The following is a 23,828-nucleotide window of genomic DNA, read 5'->3' as shown; positions in this document are numbered from 1 at the left end:
GAATATTTAAAAGAGTCTGATCAGAGAATATGGGTCTCTGCCAGCCAGGCATAGCTGTTATTTCTGCAATTATCCAGTCAAGAATATAAATAAGCAAATATTTAGAGAAATGCTTTTCTATTTGTTAAAGATGGGGCAATGGTAAAAGAAAAAATTATGATTTTAGAACCTATTTACTCAATTATAGAGACAGTGACAATAACGATCTTCATTTCAGATTATAAATTTTGTATGTTTATCTATGTATACAGAAACAGGTATTTTAATTGTCGTGCAATTAAATTAACTTCATAATGTTTCATAGCATGCCATGAATAATATATAAGAAGTAAAGTGAAATCTATCTCCATATTTCCTTGTTTGATGATGCTGATTAGTGGATTTTAATGCTGTAGCATCCAGCTGTAGTAAAGGAGAAAACAATGGGCTTGATTGGTAGAGGCTTTCATTTCCAAGTGCCACACCATTGCCCCACTCATATAACAGTCATATAACTATATAACTCATATAACACTCATATAACTAACTATAACAGTGCACACCATCCAATGAGCCACTTCTCACTGGAAGATGTAATGGTTCAAATCTGCCTTCATGGCCACAGCTTAAACAGTACCCATATTTCATAGATTTAAGCAAAGATGATCACTGTTAAGTATCTGTGGAGTAATAAGCCATTTCCTCACAAGACACTTTCTGGATTTCTGAAGGTGAGTTAGTAAACCTGCTTCGCTACATAACCAAATGTCATTCCATCCTTGCAAGGTTTTCATCTTATTCCATCTTTCTATGGTATTGAAGAGCATAAAGATATTTACCAGGTTTATAATGCTGCTGGTCTTCTGCTGGTGCCAGTTCTACTAAATGCATAGTTGAATTCCTAAGTCCTTTACCACAGTAGAGAGAAAAGTCTTGGCTTGCCTCAGACTCCAGGAAGAGAAGTAAATCCCCAGAGATCTTATGAGAAGATCTGCCCTTCCCAAACACTTAGCAATTGGATGATACGCGGTATATGTACCCCAGTTAATAAACCAAGACAGTCTTATAGTTCCCCGGTGTTCTAAGTGAAGTGTGGAAGCATGCTTGCATGTTCCCATAAATCCCAATACTTTTAAGAGTTCTGGATGAAATCAAACACAGTCATTAACACCATCTCTTTAGCTTTTTCTTGAATTTTAAGCCAAAGGGTGTTTATGGGCCAAACACTTCAGAAACAAAAACTTTTAACATACCATAATAATGGTTGCTATAAAGCTGCTGATTTTTTTTTTTTTTTTTAATGTGTGAAAAATGTCAAGTTTTGTGACCTTAAAAAGTAATCTCTACCCAATTCATCAGTTCTGGTATTATGAACTGATGTTTCTGTTTACAAATGGTTCTTTATGTCAAAAGTCAACCTCCCTCACTAAAAAAATAAATTGAATAGTTTCAGTAACTGTATGAAACTAGTAGATAAATACAAGCACTTCCTTCCTTTTCCCCTCTCACCTTTTCTTAACTTTTTTCCCTTTCAACTTTAATTTCTTTATAGTTTATGTGTGGCAAGAAACTGCATGATAAAAACTTTATGGTTAAGATATGAGAATTAAATCAGCCTCTAGGTGTCTTGTGGTGTATGTGTTTAATGTCTGGTACCTAGAAAATGTTTGTATTATTGTAAGTAAATAAGAATGAAAGTGCTTATAAAATAACATAAAAATGTGACCCCAGTTACAGGACACTTAATTTATGTGGAAAAAACTCAAAAAATTATATATTTATTTGTGCAAATACACTTCTGTGTTTATGATACATTACAACAAATGCCAACCAGTAGACAGATTACTTGAATTTTTTCTTTGGGAAGATAATAAAGCTCATGTGTTGCAAGAAATATTTGGATGACTAACACAGGTGAGACACTGATGTTACTTCAGATTATTACTTCCTCTGGCCTTTATATTATTTTGACATAAAAATACTTGTGGCTGACAAAGCACAGGTGCTTAGAACATAACACATTTCAATAGCAGGAAAAGTTCCCTTTGACCTTCCAATCGTGTGTTCCTATTTCACAAATTCAGAGCTCCACTTTTATCTTTAAAAGACAAGGGTGAGATGAGTGATGAAACAAATCCTAGATTTTTTCCAGTCTGTTTGTTGAATTTGATAGACTTTTAAAGCATGTCTTCTGAGAGACAGACACTTTTCTTAGCATAGTCCAATTATGCATTGGCTGCAGCTTGCTGTATCTATCAAAGTGTCACAGATGCTTTCATGTAAGCAATATATTGCTTTTTCAGACCCAAGAGAGGGGAAAAATCAGGCACCCCAGCGTCTTCTCCTTAAGTAGGTGTTGAGCAAATTAGCCCCATTACAATTCAGCATGCATTAGTCCATTAAGGAGCTGGAGGAAGATTCCTTTGTGCGAATGACCAAATGGTTTCACTGTATATTTGTATTAGTCATTTCCTGTTGTTCTGTAAAGAAAGTTCTTGATACCTGATATTTAAAAGATCTTAATTTTGGCATGAGCATAACTTTTTTTAAAAAAAAATTAAAAGTAATTAATGAAATAATGTGGGTTTTTCAATAATGAAAGAAACTGGTTTTTAATATCATCAAATTAAATTACTTTTTTGCTCAAAGAATACAAAAATTTCTCAATTTGTAATTTGCAAATATAGTTCTTCTATATTAATATGTCTCCTTTTATGCAAAACTTCTCTTCCTTCCCCAAATCATGTCTTCTGCTGTTTCCAGATTTAATGGTAGACTATGCTCAAGAGCAGCTTTGGGCCCTTAGTCAGAGGGCTTGAACATCTCACCTGGAATGAACATGCTTAATTCAAATCAGCAGGATTAGGGGTCTGTCTTGAGATACCAGGTTGAAAAACCTTGTGGTAGTGAACCAGTGCCTTGGCTATGAGTTTTGCTTCTTCTCACATTCTTGTTACATAAGATCAACTGAAAATGCACAAAAATTGTGAAAAAAATACTATATACCCAGTTCTCTTCTACTACAAATTACAAGAGCCAGTGAGATGATCATCAGACAGGAAACCACAAAATAAGAGGCAGAGATGCTGAAGAAAGACCTCACAGAAACAAGTAATAGATGCAGAATTATGTTATCAAAATTACAGAGGAAAAAGTGAAAATTCCTGAAGAAAACTGTTGAAGATAACAGGCAGTGACAAGCTCCTCTGTTCCAGATAAGGTGGAAAGAATAAGTGATGAGTTCAAGGTGCAGAGCTGACATAAGGAGCAGTTGGGAATTGTTCCGTTTAGATCTTCTTTTACACCTATTTTGCACACAGAAGAGGACTTCATTTTCTGAACAGTGTTTGTCACTCTTTTTTTTCAGCTATTACAATCTGATGAATAATACAGTCTCTAAATCACCATCCTCTGCCAAACAGGTGCTTTAGTCAATCATCTTATTACGTATTAAATAGCTTACCCACTCGTTCTCTGTGTGTAAGTCTTTAAAATTGGCTGCTCCTGAAGGCTATAGTTTATTCTTGCTAGCCTGGACCTTCATTCCAGGGTGTAATACCTTCAACTAACTAAAGTTGCCTCTGATTTAATGAGCTAATCAGGGTTTTTTGTTTTGCTTCATAAAAAATAGAAATATAATAGAGAAAAAAAGTTTCTCAAAGAGTAAATACCCAATGTCTGATACAGACAGAAAAATCTCTAGATATACTTAATGCTGCTTGATGAAATAGTATTAGGAATATTACTTTTTAAACTTGATTTACTTCACTACCCTAATTCTCTCAGTATAATTTTGATAGACCACTGAGGAGAGAGAAAAAAGCAATCCATATTTTTCCATTTGAGTAGATGATAAGCAAATTTTCCTGATTGAAATGTGCATCGGACCATTAAAAAAGCTGAAGATTACTGTATGTAACAGAATGATTTTAATACATACTTACAAAGAAAGCAATTTCCTGTTACTCTGTAATACCAATTATCCATTCAAAAGAGTCTGAATTTTACATCACCATGATTTTTTTTTTAATATAATTTCATTCTCTGATAAAAGGAAATGAGATTCCTTTATACTAGGTCTTTATTTTGACAAAAATGCCAATTAACTACTTTATACCACTTAGACTTCACTATTATGTGAATCAGAAAATAGCTTCAGCTATTCTTTTAAAATAAAGCAGCAATGTAATATATTATAAAAGCTATTCTAATCTCTGTGCAGTAAAAGGCTTTCATAAATCACTAAAAGCTCTCTGTAGCATCATTTCTTCAGTTTAAGACTGGGCTATGAGTCCCACATACGTTAATACTCATCCCATAAACAGCAATTTATGAGAGTTTCCCCTCTTGACCAGAAGTTCTTAGTCTCCATTGTATTATAAAAGTGTAATTAAAAAAAAAAAAAAAAAAAAAAAGACACTGAAAAGGTTCTAGTTTTGTAAAGTCAGAGGAACATTGTACGGATGAACATAGCTCCTGAGCTGACAAACAGTTATGCATTTTGGAGGTTAGTTTCCACATCATAATTTCATTGACAGAATAAAATCAACATTCACACACACACACACACACACCCCCCACACACACACACCCACACACCCACACACACCCCCAATAGAGATTTTATCATATATATCTCATTATGGTGATTTTTTTATGGGAAAGAGAAAGCATAAGATGAGTAATACAGGCCTTCATTTATTTGTTTGAAACCATATCAGTTAAGCAATTCTAAATTAACTGGAATTGTTATACTGAAATAGTACATACACAGAAGTTGCAAAATTAATTTTTTCCTGGCTGTGTTGTTTGGCATTAGAAATCACAATACTTGTAATCAAAAAGCTAAATTTATTATTTTAGTTATAGGCACATTGCTATGTAAGGTTTCTTTTGATTAATGACTTTATAGTTCTGCATTACATATCTGAAATCTGTAAGAGAATTTTAACATAAGATGTTGTTAGCAGCAGTGAAGAAAAGTTATCACAACACTCACATTTTTTTCTTTCCCAGATGAAGAATTCAGGTTTATTTTATGCATTAGAAATTAACACTTTCTATTTGGTTTTCATCTCCTTTCTCCTAAACTGTGCAGTTGAAATGGTTCTGATTGATACACCTTTATGAAATGAAAAACTATGGTTACAAAATTAAAACCCACACTATATCCTTAAAAGAAGATGATAGTGAAATGCAGAAGGAATAAGATATCCAAATCATATCTAACTTCTCAGAAAGGACCAGCAATTAATCTTTACTAAATCTGGTGATGTTGTGAAATTTCAGATATATGTTAAAAAAATATTGCACTTGTGCACATCATCTGCTTTCTTCCAATTAAAGCTATCATTGTATTCGCTGTTGTGTCCCTGTTACTATAACAATGAAATCTGTGTAAAAACCTGGATAGATACTGACTGATTGCTGCACATGATATTTAATTTTTCGCAATCTACCTTCTATTTATTATTTTTTAGATTGCTATAAAATACAATAATTTATCATAACAGATAGGTATGTACACACATACCAATTACAGAATCGTCAGGATACATACAGAAATAAGTTGGTCGTTATTTTTAAAAGATCTAAGAAATGAAATTATTTTGTACTATCTTTAAGTAACCATTCCCTACCCCAAAGTTATTGATATGCTGTGGAGGGTAAAATGGAAGGGCAATTTGAATCTCAATTTAAGCTGACTGTTCAGCTTTACTGTAGATTACATTTAATGAATATTCTTCTTTTCTAATAGCAAACATACATCACATGAATATGTTTCGCTTGTCTTTAAGTATTAATTTTTCTTAAGTTAAAATATCCATTAACATCAAATATTTGCCCACTTCCATTAAGCCATTTCTGAAACATTTGTAAATGCAGCTATTGCTCAGATTTTTAAATACCTCTATACATTTTACCACTAAACACCTTGATTTTTATAGGCTATTTCCATATGTTTTCTTTACAAATGGAGAATGGTTTTTGGCTCTTTTTCTTCGTTTAACAAAGTTGAGATTTTGTCATGGCAGCATTTACATTTCTACTTTTAAAAATTTCTTTTAGCTTGAGGTTTATTTCCCTCCAGCTGCTCTCATTGACTTGAATTGTGCTGAGGTTGGAGGTTCTCCACTTTTCCAACTGATGGAGGAGAGGGGACTCAAACAGCCTTGCTGTGAGTACAATGGGCAAAATGAGGACTTAATTTTGAACAGGGAAGAAAAAGTCAATGTCAAAGGTGCCTCACCCTTCCCTGTCCAGCAAGGAATCTCTGTTTTCTCTCCCTGCATTTAAAAGGAGGCGGGACACATCTAAATTCCCATTTATACTCAGAGCAGATTTCATCAGTGCAGTCAATTGAGCCTAGGCAGCTGCTTCTCACCTTCAACTAAATGTGCATTTTGTTCAGCTATTACAATTCAACATTTCTGCATTTTTTTCACGTATTTGATATCCTTTGCAGTCTACATAGTGAGTTGTGACCCAAAGCATCTTTGCAGCACAGATGATGCAAGACACCTGCTTTCTCAAGCAATCACTGGGGCAAAACTGGTTGACTGCTAGAACTAACTTAGTTATCTCTTTGCCATGAGTAGTCAAGGGATTTGGATAACTCAGTACATACAAGGAATATACCCTGAATGCAACCTGTAAAAAAAAAGTGCCCTTTGAAAACACCCTGGGATATTTTTAATTACTGAGAGCTAAGATTATCTCTGATTCAGTTTGGACCAGAGATGACAGGTAACTTGTCCATCTCAAGGTTAAGACAAGGACCTGGGAAAGTCTGAGATAAACATGAGGTGCCCTTGTTTTCTTCACCCATAGATGACAATAATTCCTTCTTGCCTCTGGAAACTGCAGGTTTTCATTCCCCCAAAGCAGAGGAGAATATCTATCAGAGAGGAAGCCAAGACTAGCTGTTATTTCAACTCTGTTTTCCATCTATAACTTTGGGTGAAATGCAAGTAAATTAGCATTGGAGGTGGATATGAAAGCTATCTATGTAACTGATGTTAGAGACACTTTACAGTGGCATTCTTAAAAGTGTTTAGAAGCTTGTCACATTGATTGCAATGTCATTCAGATACTGAAAATCCTACTGGGTATCCATATGCTTCTTGGGGGGGGCATGAATATATTTTTAAATCTACTCTTATTATTTGTCGATTCCTTCCATATTACCGGAAAGTGCAGATATTTATACAAAGGACGTGAACTTTTCCCATCTTCACAGATACCTAAGTGAGCTTCAAACATTTCAAATTTCATGAAATTAATGTCAGATGGTTTTAAAGCTATATAATACCTGTGACAGACGGATAGCTTGCAGGGAACAAGAAGAGATAATATGAATTGAATTTATGTCATGAAGTCTGAGATTCATGTGACTGGTCTGAACATGTTACATTCTATAAGTGTTGTTAAAGTGTGATAGCAATGACAATTGTGAAGTCAGATGGATTAATAAATCTTTTTTCTGTTTTAACCTGCCATGATATTTCCAAATTTCTGTTGTGAATAGTCTTCCTGATCATTACAGATGTGCTTTTTCACATGAAATTAAACCTTCCGTGCAGTACCCTGTCCAAAATATCTGCGACATTGTTTAACTTCCTACAGCAACACTCATTAAATTTAGAGCCTAATGAACCAGAACTTTTGCCAAGAGACGGTAATGTTCCACCAATTAATCAAAGTCTGAGATGTGGTGTACCATCATGACTTCTTTCTCCCATTTGTCACAGTCCTACATACTTTGAAAGAAGGTAACTTTAACAATAGAAGTAGACCGGCAACCAACCTAAATTCAACAGAAAATAAATAGTATTTGTCTCAGTATACTGCAAGACTACTTTCCTTGAAAGCTCCACTTCTCCCTCAGTCAAAGCTGCCAAGGACAAAATATAGATAGGGTAAAAAACTGTTTTATTGATCCTGATATTTAGTGTAGGAAAGGATCCGACACCCAGATCTTCTGGGTTGAAACAGTGCTCCATTTTTAGTACATTCTTACACTGCAGAGATACCATCTCGTATTCCATCCAGAGGTCAGCTGACTTTCCTTCCTTTGATTCATCCCATTTTAACTTGGTGAAATACTGGATGTCCTTAAAGTGAAGTATAGTCTGAAATTAATGTATCGGCCTTAACTTTTCTCTTTAGTGTCTGATGATTAAAAATTGTTTTTGCGCAGCCAATGCTTGCTGCAAAGAAGATGTTTTCCTTCTGCCTTAAAAAGATCATCAGCCTGAGTAATTCAGAAATACTACATTCAGGTTCCTTTGTGTCAGATTAATTGTCGGCGAGAGCACACTCTGTCCCTAAGCAAAGCCACATGAAGAAATGAGCACACTCAATAGGAGAAATCTTGGTTCTCCTACAGGAGAGGCAAGATCTTCTAAAATTGCACGGGTCCCTCCTTGGAGAGGAGGACTCCTGTTTTCCCTCCCTGTTTTTGAAGCATAAGAAAATTTAATTTTATGGACAAAACCTTACTGTGCCATTTATCTTCAGGACCAGAGAATGGCCCCTGTCCCATTTTTCTAGTAGTGCAGACATAGCTGCAAAGATAGTCTTTCTCACATCCTATCCAACAGTGGTTTCAGCCATGAAGGATTTGCAGGTTTCAGGAGTGAGTGAATCCTTCCAGGCTCCTCAACTACTCCTTGCATATACTATCTATCTATCTATCTATCTATCTATCTATCTATCTATCTATCTATAACTATCTATCTATAATTAAACTGAATCATAAATATGCACTGGATTCTATTTATATATATATATATATATATATATATGTGCATATACACACACATGTATACATGTATACACACACAGACACAGTCATCACTTTTCTTGCCTTCTACCCAGCTTCTGTCACAGTCTTTCAGTATAATTACAGATTCAGCATCATACATTTTCTGACTTCACTAAAGCACAGAACTGAAATATTCAAATAAAATATAAAGGCCAATGCCCTTTATGAAAAATCTGTACAGACAACTCTCACTGTGAGGCTGACAAACACATTTGATCCCAAGTTTCCCATGCACTTTTTTCTGCTTCACTCCTGAATTTCTGTGAAATACACTCAGAAATCCAGGCATGGAACAATATCTTAAAAGAAATGCTCAGCTTGGAGCCTCCCCAGCTTTGCTTACTGAGGTTACAGCCTTTCCCATGGGACCTTGTATAATCACATCAGTTACTCTGATGGCTAAATAGACGCCTCCCTCAACACCCCCCATGTACAAATAACACAGTTCCTGAAGGAAGAGTATTGCCCGAGTGGCAAGGGATTGCTGAAAGGGGAAATAGAGATGATAAAGGCAGTGAGGAGGTTTTTCCAGCTATTTCTTGGGAGATAACTGGGCTGAGAAATGTTCCTCTTGCATAGAAAGAAGTGACTCTTCGAACCTTCACTTAGAGGGGATGGAAAATAATGTAAGTCCTGTAGTTACTGCATTTTCTCTCAGAAAAAAATGTGGTTTGTGGTAGGGTCTTCAACAGGATTCAGTGACCTTTTATTTGCCTAAAAACATTAAAGAACTTGAGCGGAAACTCTTTTTTCTAAGTGCATGGCATGTAAAAGAAAATGAAAGTGGGCAGGAGTGCATATTTATTCCCTCCAGTGCAATATATTTGCACAGGAGGTTCCCCTATGTTTTTGACTTGTTATTTTGCTAAAATGAGTAAACTAGGGTCAAAAATAACATGTAGAAGACTAAATAGGTATGTAAGGAAGTTTTTCTTCTGTGAATAATAATGCTTGAGATATATATTTTATACACAAATTTCAGATTCTTTAGTTATAATTTTTATTTCAAAATAAAAATAATAATTTCAATAACCAGTTTCATAACTTTCTTTTACATAGGTTTATGCTTAGTAACTGTTCTGATACAGACTAACCTATTTTTTGAGACTTAAGAAGTGGATCTTATTTAAAATTACTTTTTTAGGTTAAAAAAAAAAATCTGTTTTATTTCTGGATTATGCTGGACTGGTTTTGGTGAATGCTTTTATCAAGATAAACTCTGAGGCAGCTAAACTAATAAGTGAATATTAATAGGGAAGTAATTTAATGAATGATACAATGAAAAGAATACAAATTTGACTGATAGGTGGTGAATTGGCAATAGAAAAGAAGATAGCCTTTAAAAACTCATGGAAACAGATGTCTCTGATGAAACAGAAGAGTTTAAACGTTTCAGATTTCCATGTGAAGCAGCTGCAATAGCTTTTATCTACTGGGAGTGGCTTACGTGCATTCAGTTCACCACAGATACAATAGGTAAACCTCTAGAGAAATTATTTCAAGTGGAATAGAGATGTACATTATACAAAGGTGATTTATTAGGTTGATAATGTGATAAACTGTGAAGGTAACCAGTACAAAGACCTGACAGAACCAGGTTGTCTGGAGGTTCTTCCCACTGTACTGATACTATTCCTTTACCATGTTTCATAGGTTTTCATTTTTTGTTGTACTACACTTTGCTTTTTTTGGTAATTATTTAATTTGACATGAGACTATTTTCCGTATCAATGGAGAAAAGTTCTGTGAAATTTGGATTTCCTTTGTAGGATGGAAAGGGCAAATGGTGAAGTTAATAATGAAAAGTGAGGAACCTAATAATGACATTAATGCAAATGGGTTGTTCAGAACTGACTTCTGATTAGATAATTTTTAATTTATTTAGACAAAAGTTTCTGTGTAGAAAACTGTGGCAGACAAAAGACCATGTAATTTGAAAATTTCATGCAACTTGTGGAATCAATAAACTTCTGGCAATCAAAGTTAAAATTAGATTGTATACTCAAATTTTTATTTGAAAGCTTACATGTTAAAAGTTTTCTCAATGTGTTTTATTAACAGGAGGGGTTTGGCTTTTTCAGGTTTTATTTCATGGATCATTTGACTTTTGTTACGATCTTAGGGAAAAATGTTTCTCTTATGTTATATCTAAAGTTTTGTCCTTCAAAGCATATATTCATCTGCTAAGATACCTTTCTGTATCAAAATGTATGATACATAATGAAACCAATCTCCAGAGCATCAAAATGACAAATCTGTGATACTTTTAGTACATTTAGTACTTTCTGTTAATGGTAACAGTCCAAAATCCAATCCATATATTTCACTGAGTTTCTATAGCTTTTATTTGTTGTAATCAAGTCATATTAATATGAGCTAAAAGTTTATAGAACCATTAATCACACCAACCACATTTACAACACTGCTTACATGTGGCAAGGAAAAAAAAAAAAAAAAAAAAAAAAGAGCCTTAAAATGAAAAAAAAAATACCATTTATTAATGTCATCTGAATAAAATTGCAGCAATTCTTACATAGGTGTCCTTAGCCTCTTGCAGAGCTGAGGTAGTGAGGGTTTAGTTCCCATTCCTTAAGGCTGAAGAGAAATCATATTCCCTCTCTTTGCTGCAAAACTTGAATATCTATAGAATCTGTAGATGGTTCAGTACAGCACCACAGAATATATGTGCTTAAAAATCACAACTTGTCCCTCTCCCGGCTGCTAAGTGTAACCTGCAGCACATACTCCTTCCTTCCACTGTTGTCCCTTTGGCAGGACCCAGCCTGCCAAGCTTGGAAAAATGAATGAATTTCCCTTCATTCTTCTCCTTTTCCTCCTCCTCTTTCCCACTTCATGGGACTCAAAAATGAGAAACTTGCAGCTGTCTAGCCATGCTTCTTAAATCTGCCCCCAAATCAGCTGATATTTCTTGGTATGGCACTTCTAAATCAAGATGTATTCGATTTCACTCAGGGTTTCTAAGCACACATAATACTCAAGTTATGAGAAGGCTGAGTTATAACCTGTCTCTTCTCTTTGTTTTTTAAAACTCCACATGTGAGCTTTATTGCCCTGTCATCTACGTCCAGCAACTGGCCAATTTTCTTGGTAACAGCATAGGAAGGAGATTATTTTGGTCTCAGGTCTCTATGCAGTTGTCACCATAGAAGGAACATAGTGTGGAGGATCAATGGACTCAGATATCAACACACTTTAATCACAGATATATGCAGTTTACAGGTTACGTGACTTTCCTGTACTACATCTCCAGCCATGCTGTGCATAGTCCTGGGTGGTGGGGTTCCTAGGGCCCTCTCTACTCCCTGGGTACCTCAGAGGTTGGATAGATAGTCCTGAAACCTGGTGTTAGGTCACGGAGTTTCCCACCAGTCTTTCTTTGTCCTCTGGTTACCCCCACTAACCTTAGTTATTGGGATGGCAGACAATACCTCGTTGATGATTACTTTATGTAAACTGCACTGCCATGGTTGCATTTACTGTTGGCGTTCACAATCTTGTTCTGGCTACTTCTGAACACTTTTGTACTTCTTGGGCATGCCAAAGTTACCAGTTAAAGTTCATGGGCTTATGCTAATAACTTGCTGATTATATTTAACTTATCCCAAGTTCTACAGCAATGGACTAGTCTATGGTCATTAAAAGCTTTTAATCTCTTTTCTATCAGTTTCCTGTGCTGCCACAGAGTTTCTTAACTTCCTCAGGGCTTGCAACTGGCCATTTGACAACTTGTCAATTGACTGCTCAAGCACTTACAGAAAGTCATCTCTGCACAGATTTAAATTATTTATGATAGTGAAGTAGCTGAAAATTAGTCCACCCTTACTATGCAAACTAAAATGTGACTTAACACTTCACTAATTGCTAAGAAGGCTTGTCCTGTAAGTAGTCATTAAGGAAGCAATGTAATATAAGGCAATCCTAGAATTTTTATGTGTTCACAGTCTGTTGGTGAGTAATGATGTTTGTCCAGTCTTACTGCTGACTGTAGAATTACTAATCTTTGGAAGTTTTGCAGTTGTTGATTAGTTAAGCAGCAAGAAGAGGCCTAATGGATGCAAAGAGTTGAATTTATCTCATCTCACTTGAGATATCTCAGGTCATCAACTGTAGTCAGCTGGCAGTGTGAAATGTGATTTATTTAATCCTGAAAGAAATACGAAAAAATGTCTCAGCAGGCAGCTGGAGAGCTAGTGGAGATGTAGCTGTCTAGCTTGGATGTCTGTGGTGAAGTGAGATGAATCCCATCCAGAGGGGCTTTCTAAATGAATGCTAACAGGCTTTAGGTCTTGGTAAATAGTTTTGTGGATCTCCACTCTGCTATCTTCATTCCCCAGTGCTGGGAACTATAAGCTCTAAATCCCAGATTGAAAGAGTGGGGTTTATCTCATGCTTTTCTTTTATAGGCAATGAAAAAAATCAGTTGCATTTTTCATCACTCTTGATGTGTCTTAATCTAAGTTTACTTATCATTAGCTGGCATGTATCTTCAGTTTTGTTGATTGCAAAGAAGGTATAGGGTAGTTAGAGCAGCTGTTGCCATCTCCTTTCATTCAGATGCCACACTGGGAGACTCAGAGGACTGAAGCTCTTGGCCAGGTTGTCTAAGGAAGGTAAATAAATTTTGGGACTGAACCTGGAGTATTCAAAGGATGGTGACACAGCTCAGTTGAAGTCAGGTGGGAAACTGATGAGCAAATATACTGATCATTGTATCCCTTGGCAATCTCAATGGAGCTACACTAGATGGTGTGAATCAGACTTGTGAGATGTTTCTTGTAGGCTGCTATAAATAGGTGGACTAAATGGGCTGAAGTAGGTATAATACTTTTTTTTTTTTCCTTATATAAAGGCATTTGGGGGTGGGGGAGCCTTTTACCTTTCAAATTAATGCAATATTTTATTTTTTATTATTACAGTGGTGCATGGTGAGCAGACAAGAGGCAGGGGGCATAAATTGAAACAAGAGGGTTCCAAATGGATTGAAATAGTCAAGTATTGGAACACGTTGCTCAAAGAAGTTGTGCAGTCTCTGTCCTTGGAGATTTGCTTGACCTCATGACCAACCCATTTTGAGGAGTAGGTTCAACTACAGACCTCCTGAGTTCCCTTCCAACCTGAAATATTTATTCCATGATTAAAAAAAATTACATGTGTTAATATAGAAAAGTTATTTTCTTACATGTATTAAAGATCATTAGGACAATGTCAGTTTAGTTTGATTAAAAATTAGAAAAGTATTTGAGGAAAGAATAGAAGTGTTCTACAGAAACTTTGAACTGCTGTTAACTAAAACTTATTCCTTTTAGCAAGATTTGTCTTATCTGCTGGAAATTCAGATGTAGAAAGATGCAACACAGCCCAAGTCTATCATAGTAACTTTGAGTGGCGCAGTTCACATGTCTTTCCAAGGTTCATATTGATGTTCTTGACTTCTGAAATAATTACTGTAGATACAAGCAGCTGGATCAGTCTAGAGGCCCTAACTTTGCTTCTTCAGGCATTGGATATTATCACTGAATAATATGCAAAAGTGTAAAAAATAAAGTTGTTCCAATAGGACAAATGACTGTTTGTAAACAGCTGTTATTTCAGTTACTTAAGAGAAAATTTCTGTGCATATTAAGCCTTTTTAAAAGCCTTTTTAAACTGAAGGGACAGTTTAGACAGATAAGTATTGCATCATACAAACTAAAGAAAAAAAAGTGTTATAAGGTAATCATGGCCACACTATTCACACTAATTACCTTGGTCGTGCTGATCATAGTAATTGTCAACATGTTTTGACCTCCTTTTTTCCATAATAGATCATGATGCCAGGAAATGAAATAATCGAGAACAACTTTTGTTCATTAACCGAGGTTTGAATTGGAGTGATTGTAATAGCAAGAAAAGGAGAGAAAACATCTTTGACAATAACCTTGCTTCCTAGTCTGTCACAATGAATATTCCTAAAGAGGAAAACACATTTGTAAGAAAGCAGCCTTACTTTGGAAAATTATCTAGCTATGCATTTTGATATTTGAGAAATAATTCATAGAAAATATATTTGATAGCTAAAAGAACAAATCATAAATGCTTTTTTTTGTTTGCTTTCCTATTATTCTTCTCTCATGTTGATTTCATTCAGCATTTGGTCAGTCAAAGGACAAGAAAACATTTCATTTTAAAGAAATATTAAATGTCACACCATTTTGTAGATATTTCAAGTTTGGAGAAAAGGCCAAAATGGTACTTTGTCGCTTCTGTCACGTCAAAGGCAAAAATGGTTTTGCATTAACACTTTTTACTTCTTTTGGTCAAATTGCTAAATCTAGTCCTGGACACACACAAAAAATAAATACATCTCAGCTGTACTTTGTATAGTATCCTCCCTGAGACTATGAATAACACAAATTATTTTGGGGATTATTTAAAGATGCCTGAATGAATAAGGAACATTTTTTCTGGATTACTCAATTTTTAATAATCATTAAATTTTATTCAGAACTAGGCTGAGTACCTCAGAATTGCCCATGAATGAAAAGTGTAGTTTAGCCTTGCAGCTTCTGTCAATGAAAATTTTGCTACTGACGTGTGAGAAAGCAAGCACAAGACTTTATTTCCTTTACTTAATGTTTGTTCACCTGTGGAGCAATTTATAAAACCAGCAGGAAAGACTCCACTGCCTGGTCTCCAGTTCCAGCCAAGGACCTGCAGACCCTAAGTGCCCTCATGCTTCCTTCTATTTTCCCATCTCTGGCTTTAGCCAACAGCATCTTGTCTTCCTAGATTTTGCTCTGCCTTCTAGCAGCCTGGAGGGAGAACAGTGTAACAATTAAAGTTTCTTTTCTGGGATTTGAACGATGGTTTCATGGAAGAGAGAAGAGAAAATGCAAAGAAATCTGCAACAAACCCAGGATGTTAATGGTGAACTTTTGAGATCAGGTAGAATTTCATGGAAGTGCTGTATGCAGGGATGGGTATGTTTGGATGATTTGACACAAATCAGAATAAAATAATTATTCCTTCCATGCATTGCACAGAAATTGTGTCATTTCATGCATCATTCACAGCTCTCATTACTGATACCACAACATCTAATTTACTCCGAACATCAACAAGACAAATACCACTTTGGCTAGCTGAGAACCTGAAAACTTGGGAGTGGATGTCACGGCTTTCATTTTTGCTATAATACTATGCACAGCTTTCAGACTGTTAGCTTGATCTTGAAAAGCATAAAATAATGAGTATTCTTGCCCGAATATCCTATTTCTGTTGCAATTTTGTGCTGGAAGCAAGGGTTACTTTTCATATTTATGATTTTGTGTGCTTATTTAATGGAAGAGACAGGTGGACTGAAAAAAATTAAGAGATTTCACTTCAGTTAGTTTGTCACTGGCCTCCAGCTGTTTTTTCCACAGCAATGGTTTCCTGCAGTTCAGCAACATGAATACAACTGAAATCATGTTGTTTCTGGGAAGAAATGAAATGGTGTTGCATAGATGGGGAAGATACAGGGAGTCAGCAGTAAAATTATTTTCAATAAAACAAAGACTTTTGATTCAGACTTTGTGTTTTCCTGGGATAGTGCATATAGTGCCTGGAAAGGAAAGGTGCGAGAGCGAGTCATCTGGCAGTTGTCCCGAGGACAGCTTAAACTTTCCAAAATTAAACTCTGATTTCTAGTTATGGAGTCAGCTTTGAAGGACACATTGAAGTGGTAGCGGTGGCAGCTTCTGGATGAAAAGATCTGGCTGTGTGGCTCTAATGTGGTCTTCTTCCACACAGTCCCAACAGTGATCTATCCTGAGTAAAGCCCTCCTCATTTCACACTCTGCAGGTGGGACTGCACTGATTTGGTAGCTCTGTACTGAAGCAACAGTGTCTTCCTGGAGGTCATAATCAAAGAAAATATTTTAGAGAAATCTTATAGAAATTTTGAGTGAGTTTAGCACAAGGGTGCAAGTCTGGATTGTCTTACTCTGTATACCATTTTCTGGGTTTTTTTTTTCACTGTCAATATATTTTCACTACATAGCTTTGAAGCTTTTCAGGGTTAAGGTATAAGGTTGGATTCACTGTACTGCCGAAGTATGGACTCGGGTAGGTTTTGCTTGAATGGATCCTATCCAATACCTGGCCAAAATTCTCCATTAAATTATGCCAAGTAATTTTCTAGTATAATCTCAGTTTTGTTGTTCTGACAAGTGGTCATAAAATATAAACTTGCTGCTTGATACTTGTCAGATCAAGCATTTCTGTCCACCATGTCAGTCAGTAATGACTCTGGGTCACAAGTTAAATCATTTGATGTTTGGACACTGCTTGTTCCTGTGCTGACACCACCAGGATGGGTTATCCATCTGAGTATTTACATCTGCACTAGTTAATTTAATACTTGATCCTTCTGTTGCAGACACAGCTTCCACATATTTGATGTTGCAGTCTGATGGGTTTTACTGTCTCATTTTCAAATACCGCGTTAAACCAGTACCTTAGTTTTTTTTCTGAATAACAGCTCAAGAGCATTTAGGATAACATAACCTTAAATAAGGTCCTCTAAATACACTCTTAAGTCTATAGGGGTCTGCTGTCATGGTTTAACCCCAGGAGCAGCTAAACACCAGTCACTCACTAACTCCTCCCCCTTCCCAGTGGCATGGGGAGGAGACTCAGAAAAACAAGTTATTCGTGTGGGTTCAGATAAGAATGGTTTAATAACTAAACTAAAATATAATAATAACAATATATAATAGTAATTGTAATGAAACGGAATATCTTAAAAAGAGAGAAATAAACCCCAAGAAAATACAAGTGGTGCACAATGAAATTGCTCACCACACGATGACCAATGCCCAAGCAGTGATCTGCCCATCCCACTCATCTCCGCCTGGTTTCTGTACTGATCATGACATTCTGTGGTATGGAATATCCTTTTGGCTAGTTCGGGTCAGCTCTTCTGGCCGTGTTCCCTCCCAGTTATTGTGCACCAGCTCCCTGGCAGAGCATGGGAAACAGTAAAGTCCTTAACTTCAGATAAATGCTGCTTAGCAACAACTGAAACATCAGTGTGTTATCAGCATTGTTCTCACACTAAATCAAAAACAGAGCACTGTACCAGCTACTAGGAAGAAGGTTAACTCTATCTTAGCCAAAACCAGGACATCACAGAATCACAGAATCATCTAGGTTGGAAAAGACCTTGAAGATCATCCAGTCCAACCATTAATCAAACACTGACAGTTCCCAACTACACCACGTCCCTAAGTGTTATGCCAACTCTACTCCTAAACACCTCCAGGGATGGGGACTCCACTACTGCCCTGGGCAGCCCATTCCAACACCTAACAACCCCTCCTGGAAAGAAATGCTTCCTAATATCTAGTCTAAACCTTCCCTGGTGCAACTTGAGGCCATTCCCTCTTGTCCTATCACTTGTTAGTTGGTTCAAGAGACTCATCCCCAACTCTCTGCAACCTCCTTTCAGGGAGCTGTAGAGGGCGATGAGGTCTCCCCTCAGCCTCCTCTTCTCCAGACTAAACACCCCCAGTTCCCTCAGCCGCTCCCCGTACGACCTGTGCTCCAGACCCTGCACCAGCTTCGTTGCCCTTCTCTGGACACGCTCGAGTCATTCAATGTCCTTTTTGTAGTGAGGGGCCCAAAACTGAACACAGGAATCGAGGGGCGGCCTCACCAGTGCCGAGTACAGGGGTCAGATCCCTTCCCTGTCCCTGCTGGCCACGCTATTGCTGACACAAGCCAGGATGCCATTGGCCTTCTTGGCCCCCTGGGCACACTGCTGGCTCCTGTTCAGCCGGCTGTCAATCAGCACCCCCAGGTCCCTCTCTGACTGGCAGCTCTCCAGCCACTCCTCCCCAAGCCTGTAGCGCTGCTGGGGGTTGTTGTGGCCCAAGGGCAGCCCCCGGCATTTGGCCTTATGGAAACTCCTATGGTTGGCCACATCTGCCCACATCCTCTCAAATACACATAATTTTAAAAAAATACCGAACAGACATCTTACTGAAGAAGGTATTGGTCATAGCTTTTTTTTTTTTTTTCTTCTTTTTTTGATGTTGATGACTCAGAAAGTTTACCTTATGAGACATGCATGGTCAGCCAGTTGTTTCATTTTCCTAACTTACCTGTTTTGGAGTTACTTGACTTCCTTGCTACTTGTTTCTATTATTTGGACAGAATTAGTGGCAGGAAGAGAAGAATGAAAAATGGCTGATTTCTTACTACTTGGTACCAACAACTTCCGTAAGTTCACTTATGAATCCTTGGTTGCTATCGAAAAGAGAATTGCTGCCAAGAGGGATTGTCGAAGAACTACTATAGACCAGAAACCTGAGGAGAAACCACGTCCTCAGCTTGACCTAAAAGCTTTCCAGAAGTTACCAGCTCTCTATGGAAGTCCTCCTCCAGAGCTCATTGGGGAACCACTGGAGGATCTCGACCCATACTACAAAGATCGTAAGGTTAGAGCCAACCAAGATGCTTGGATTTTAATTTGTTGTATTGTGTTGCTAAGAAGTGTTTATGTGAATGATCTATTAAACAGTTTTGCTTAGATCCCTTTGGAAAAACTAACGTCCCTTTCAAGGTTATAATATTGCAGGCAGTTGGCACAGCAGAATGACATGCTCTAATCTTCTTAAAAAAAGCTTAATTTTGAATTATATGAATTAAATTATATGAACTTGATTAACATTTGAATCAGAATGGAAGCAGAAAAGATAGGATGGATAAAGGAAGAAAAGGGTTTTTTGAGTCTGATCTGCCAGAAATGATAATAATTTTGTAAATTTTCTTAAACTCCATGGTTTGAAACAATGTGTTCCTCTCTATCTCAATGCTTACACTCTACTTATGCGTACAACAAATGATCACCTAAGTATAAAAATTATGTTAAAATATTAGTTGATAAATCCTTAAAACCTACTTATTCAAACTCCATATTCTAGTATTGAAGAATATGATTTTGAATACAGAACAGAAAAATGGTAATTAATCCATTGGAGATTATGCTTATTGCTTGAGAAATATTTAATACTTTCAACTAATTTCTACAGAATTAGAGCTAGAGGATCACAGTCAGCAACAGCAAACAATGATAAAAGCTGCAAGTCTTCCTTCCACTTCTGTATATCTTGACACAATGAGAGATTCAGTTTATTTTAAGAGAATAGTCATAAGTAAGGTTAGTTCATGCTGAGGGTTTTTGCAGCTTGACAGTTAATGGATATTAACTCATCAGTTTATGATGAAAGGTTAACAAAAATTACGAAAGGTTTTCTCATTTAAACAAGCAGACTAAATTAAAATCAAGCTCTTGCTCATCACTGATTCAACAGGATACACCACAAAAATATGTTCTCTGTTCAACTTTCTGAAAAGTTTACTTCATGTTTCTTTTTTTTTTTTTTTTTTTTTTTTTTTTTTTTTTTTTTTTTTTTTTTTTTAAAAAAAGGTTTTCATAGTGCTAAACAAACAGAAAACAATCTTCAGGTTTACTGCTACACGTGCCTTATGGATCCTCAGTCCTTTCCATCCAATCCGAAGAACAGCAATTAAAATTTTAGTACATTCATATCCTTTTGTTGGCTTAATTTGCTCTTTTTGATTAAAAAACCCTACATAATCCTGTGCTTTTGTATTTTCAAGCATTGAATGAATCTAGACTTTTCTTCACTCTAGAGTACTTCTAATTATGAAATTATTACTCTCTTGGTGCTCTTGTGCTACTTTGAAATAAATTGTTTTATGAGTACTAGGGGTATTGAAGCCTGATTTTCTACAGCTTTGTGTTTTGAGAATGCTCTCTGATGTTGATTTCCTGATGTCTCATAAATATCTCATGCTGAAACCTTTCTCAGTGAGAAGACTACTAGGCTTTCTATCATCTTATTCATCTTCTGTTTACCCAGATTGTAGGAATTACATCCAACTCATGTACCAAAGCTGATCAAACATTGGCCCGTTTTAAGAAAAACAAGGCTGCAATAGGCAAGCATGCATATGAAAACAGAAAGTAAAATGATGCAAACTTAGTTTCTTTAGAAAATCAGATTAAAATAATGTATCTTTGATATAGGAAAGTGAAGATTTCCAGAGATCCCACTACAGGGAATGTCTTTGGAATATAAAGGTAATATAGATCTCACCTCAAACATCAAACATTAGGGGACGCGAATCACTAGCATATTGCTCCAGTTTGGCACTGGGGAATGAGACCAGAACAGTAACACCATTGCTCAAAACCAGATACTATATCTATGACTGATAAAATATATAGTTACATTTCTGAATCAATGTCATATTCTTTGCCTTCACTCCTGTGACTTACATTATTTACTTTATTTATCATTTGCACTATTATAACTAATTGTGTATTCATGGCTCTGGCTGAGTCCTCTAAGACTTCTTCATCACCTTCATGGAACAAGTACATTGAGTAAGTATCTGTGGCTATGTACAGTTTTTAATTCTGTAGTTATATTGAATTGTTGAGATTTATCTTGCTGCCTTCACTCAAGATAATTTATGGAGGATTTAGAAGGAAAGTTGCTTGTGTTAGGAATTTGTCATTTTGTTTTGAGGGTCTATTTCTGTCTTTAAACTCAACATCTACAGTAATTGTGGTGGTGTAGGAGAAACAAAGTGGAGATTAAGTTCTGCTGTTGAATTAGCTTCATGTCTGTCATACTGCTCAAGTTTGTTATCCCACTTTCTGAAGTTATTCAGTAATTATTTATTCTTTATCCAGACACATTTCTCACTGTTGCTGATGCTGAAGAAACACATCAAGAACTGCTGTCTTCTAAAATTCTTTCTAATAATATTGAAACGCTGAGTTTTGCTCTAATAAAATGTTTTGTCAGAAGCTCCTGGCCTGCAGGATGCTGTTAGAAAGTAAAGCTCATATCTTCAGTGTTGCCAACACTTGCAGTGTTAAATCACAATAAATCCATGCCTTTGTAGTCACACTTAAGATGCATAATCCCATGTTTTTTGTGGGATTTTAAATTTTTTTTTTAAGAATATTTCAGCTCTCAGTTTTTCAGTTTAGGATAAGAATGTTAGAATACAAACCCTGATAATTCTAACGCAAAGAAAAACTTTCCAAAATACTTAGTTTTAAAAGCAGGTCTAAAATTGTTTCTTACTATCTTATGTGTTATGGTTTGACCCCAGCAGTCAACTGAGTACCAAGCAGCCGCTTGCTCACTCCTCCCCCCTCCAAGTGGCATGGGGAGAAGAATCAGAAAAAAAAGTAAAACTTGTGGATTGAGATAAGAACATTTTAATAATTGAAATTAAAATATAATAATAGTAATAACAACAATAATAATTGTAATTAAATTAATATAACCAAAAAAAGAGAGAAATAAAACTCAAGGAAGATAAGTGATGCACAATGTAATTGCTCACCACCTGCTGACTGATTCTGTCTAACCAGTCCCCCAGCAGCGATTGGCATCACCCGACAAGTCACACTAGTTTTTGTACCAAGCATGATGTCCTATGGTATAGAATATTCCTTTGGCTGTCCTGGCCATGGTCCCTCCCAGCTTCTTGTGCACCTCCTCACTGGCAGAGCATGGGAAACTGAAAACTCCTTTACTTAGGATAAATGCTACTTAGCAACAAGTAAGACATCAGTGTGTTATCGGCATTGTTCTCACACTAAATCCACCGCACAGCACTGTATCGGATACTAGGAAGAAAATTAACTCTAGCCCAGCCAAAACAGGACATCATATTACATGACACTGAAACCTTTGGAAATGGCAAATCCTCATGCAAGTAGAAACAGGACTCTGCATGGTATTTATATACATTTCTTCAGAAGAAGTTGAGTTACTTCTCTACCTATAAGAGCATTAAAGGTTAGGTAAGAGTTGTATCTCCTGTTGGCATCAAGACTCCTGTTCAAACGCATTTCAATAATAGTTTCAGAATACCTCTTTCCAAATGAAAAAGGAAGCACTAACTATATCCACATAATTTCTTAGTGCATTTGCTGACTACCAAATGAATGCCTTTTGAATTCTGTAGGGAGATCACTGCCTTGTTGAAATGATAAGTGCACTCAGTAAGTCCAGAAGAGCTTTTACTGATAATTTTCCATTAATAAGAATAATTGCCATCTTAATTGAAAATCCGGTACTTTTTTAATTTCGCTAAGTGTTTTAAACATTCTGCCCAGAAATGGATGCTGTATTCCCAAAGTAAATAATGCACAGTATATCACATGTTCAGTTGGCCACTTGAAACCTGAGGAAGATACAAATTTTGATCTTTATTTTAGCAAGTAGCTAGGAGCTTTGTGTTTCTCAAATTACATGGACTCACATAAAAGAATTTGGAAAAAATTGTTGAATGCCAGAAAATCATGTCAGAGGCATACACATCAATAGCCACGTCCAGATTGCAGTCAACTAATGTCTCAAACTCCATATAAATCAGATACTGACAGAATATACTGAAATCATCAGCAGTCTTTCCATTACTTCTGTGCAGCATTGGCTTGTTTTTTTGGCCTAGACAGTAGTCTGACAGTGTCTCTTCTGTTAATTGCTAATATTGCTGTTTTCCTTTGGCACTTTTCTCCCTTCCTTAGATTTACTTTCACTGGCATTTACACTTTTGAATCATTGATAAAAATATTGGCAAGAGGATTCTGTCTAAATGAATTCACTTTCCTTCGAGATCCCTGGAACTGGTTGGATTTCAGTGTTATTGTTATGGCGTAAGTGGGAACATATAAAATATGGATCACCTGCGTTCACACTCTGTATTTGAAGTTCTTGTTGCTGTGGTGCAAAAGGCTGTCTACAGTAAAGGAACCCAACCCTGTGGGTTCCAATTGCTTCTGAAACTATTTAGAACATTGACTTTACCCCTTGTTTTATCATTCACTGTACGAGAACAACGTATTAGTCTTTCAGGAAGGGAATAGAGCTGTGCAGAGCAAGATATACTCTGTTGTGAATGTATGTGAACGGATGCATTTCAG

The 23,828-nt window shown here is 36.3% G+C and overlaps 1 protein-coding gene across 2 annotated transcripts in view; it reads left to right on the top strand.

The window, feature by feature from the left end:
* Positions 1–9,288: 9,288 nt before the first annotated feature.
* LOC113476561 (sodium channel protein type 5 subunit alpha-like) overlaps positions 9,289–23,828 on the top strand; it is a 45,673-nt gene continuing 31,133 nt past the window's right edge. For both annotated transcript variants that reach the window (XM_026842310.1, XM_026842309.1), the window contains exons 1-5: positions 9,289–9,432; positions 19,004–19,287; positions 20,280–20,398; positions 21,156–21,263; positions 23,433–23,561. In XM_026842310.1, coding sequence (XP_026698111.1) covers positions 19,033–19,287; positions 20,280–20,398; positions 21,156–21,263; positions 23,433–23,561 — 611 coding nt within the window. In that variant the 5' untranslated portion in view covers positions 9,289–9,432; positions 19,004–19,032. The remainder of the gene's footprint in view (positions 9,433–19,003; positions 19,288–20,279; positions 20,399–21,155; positions 21,264–23,432; positions 23,562–23,828) is intronic.

This window comes from Athene cunicularia (assembly GCF_003259725.1).
Source record: "Athene cunicularia isolate RWA chromosome 2 unlocalized genomic scaffold, athCun1 chr2_part1, whole genome shotgun sequence".
Taxonomy (NCBI): Eukaryota; Metazoa; Chordata; class Aves; order Strigiformes; family Strigidae; genus Athene; species Athene cunicularia.
The sequence above is the reverse complement of the archived record's forward strand: the minus strand, read 5'-3'. Positions and strand labels throughout refer to the sequence as shown.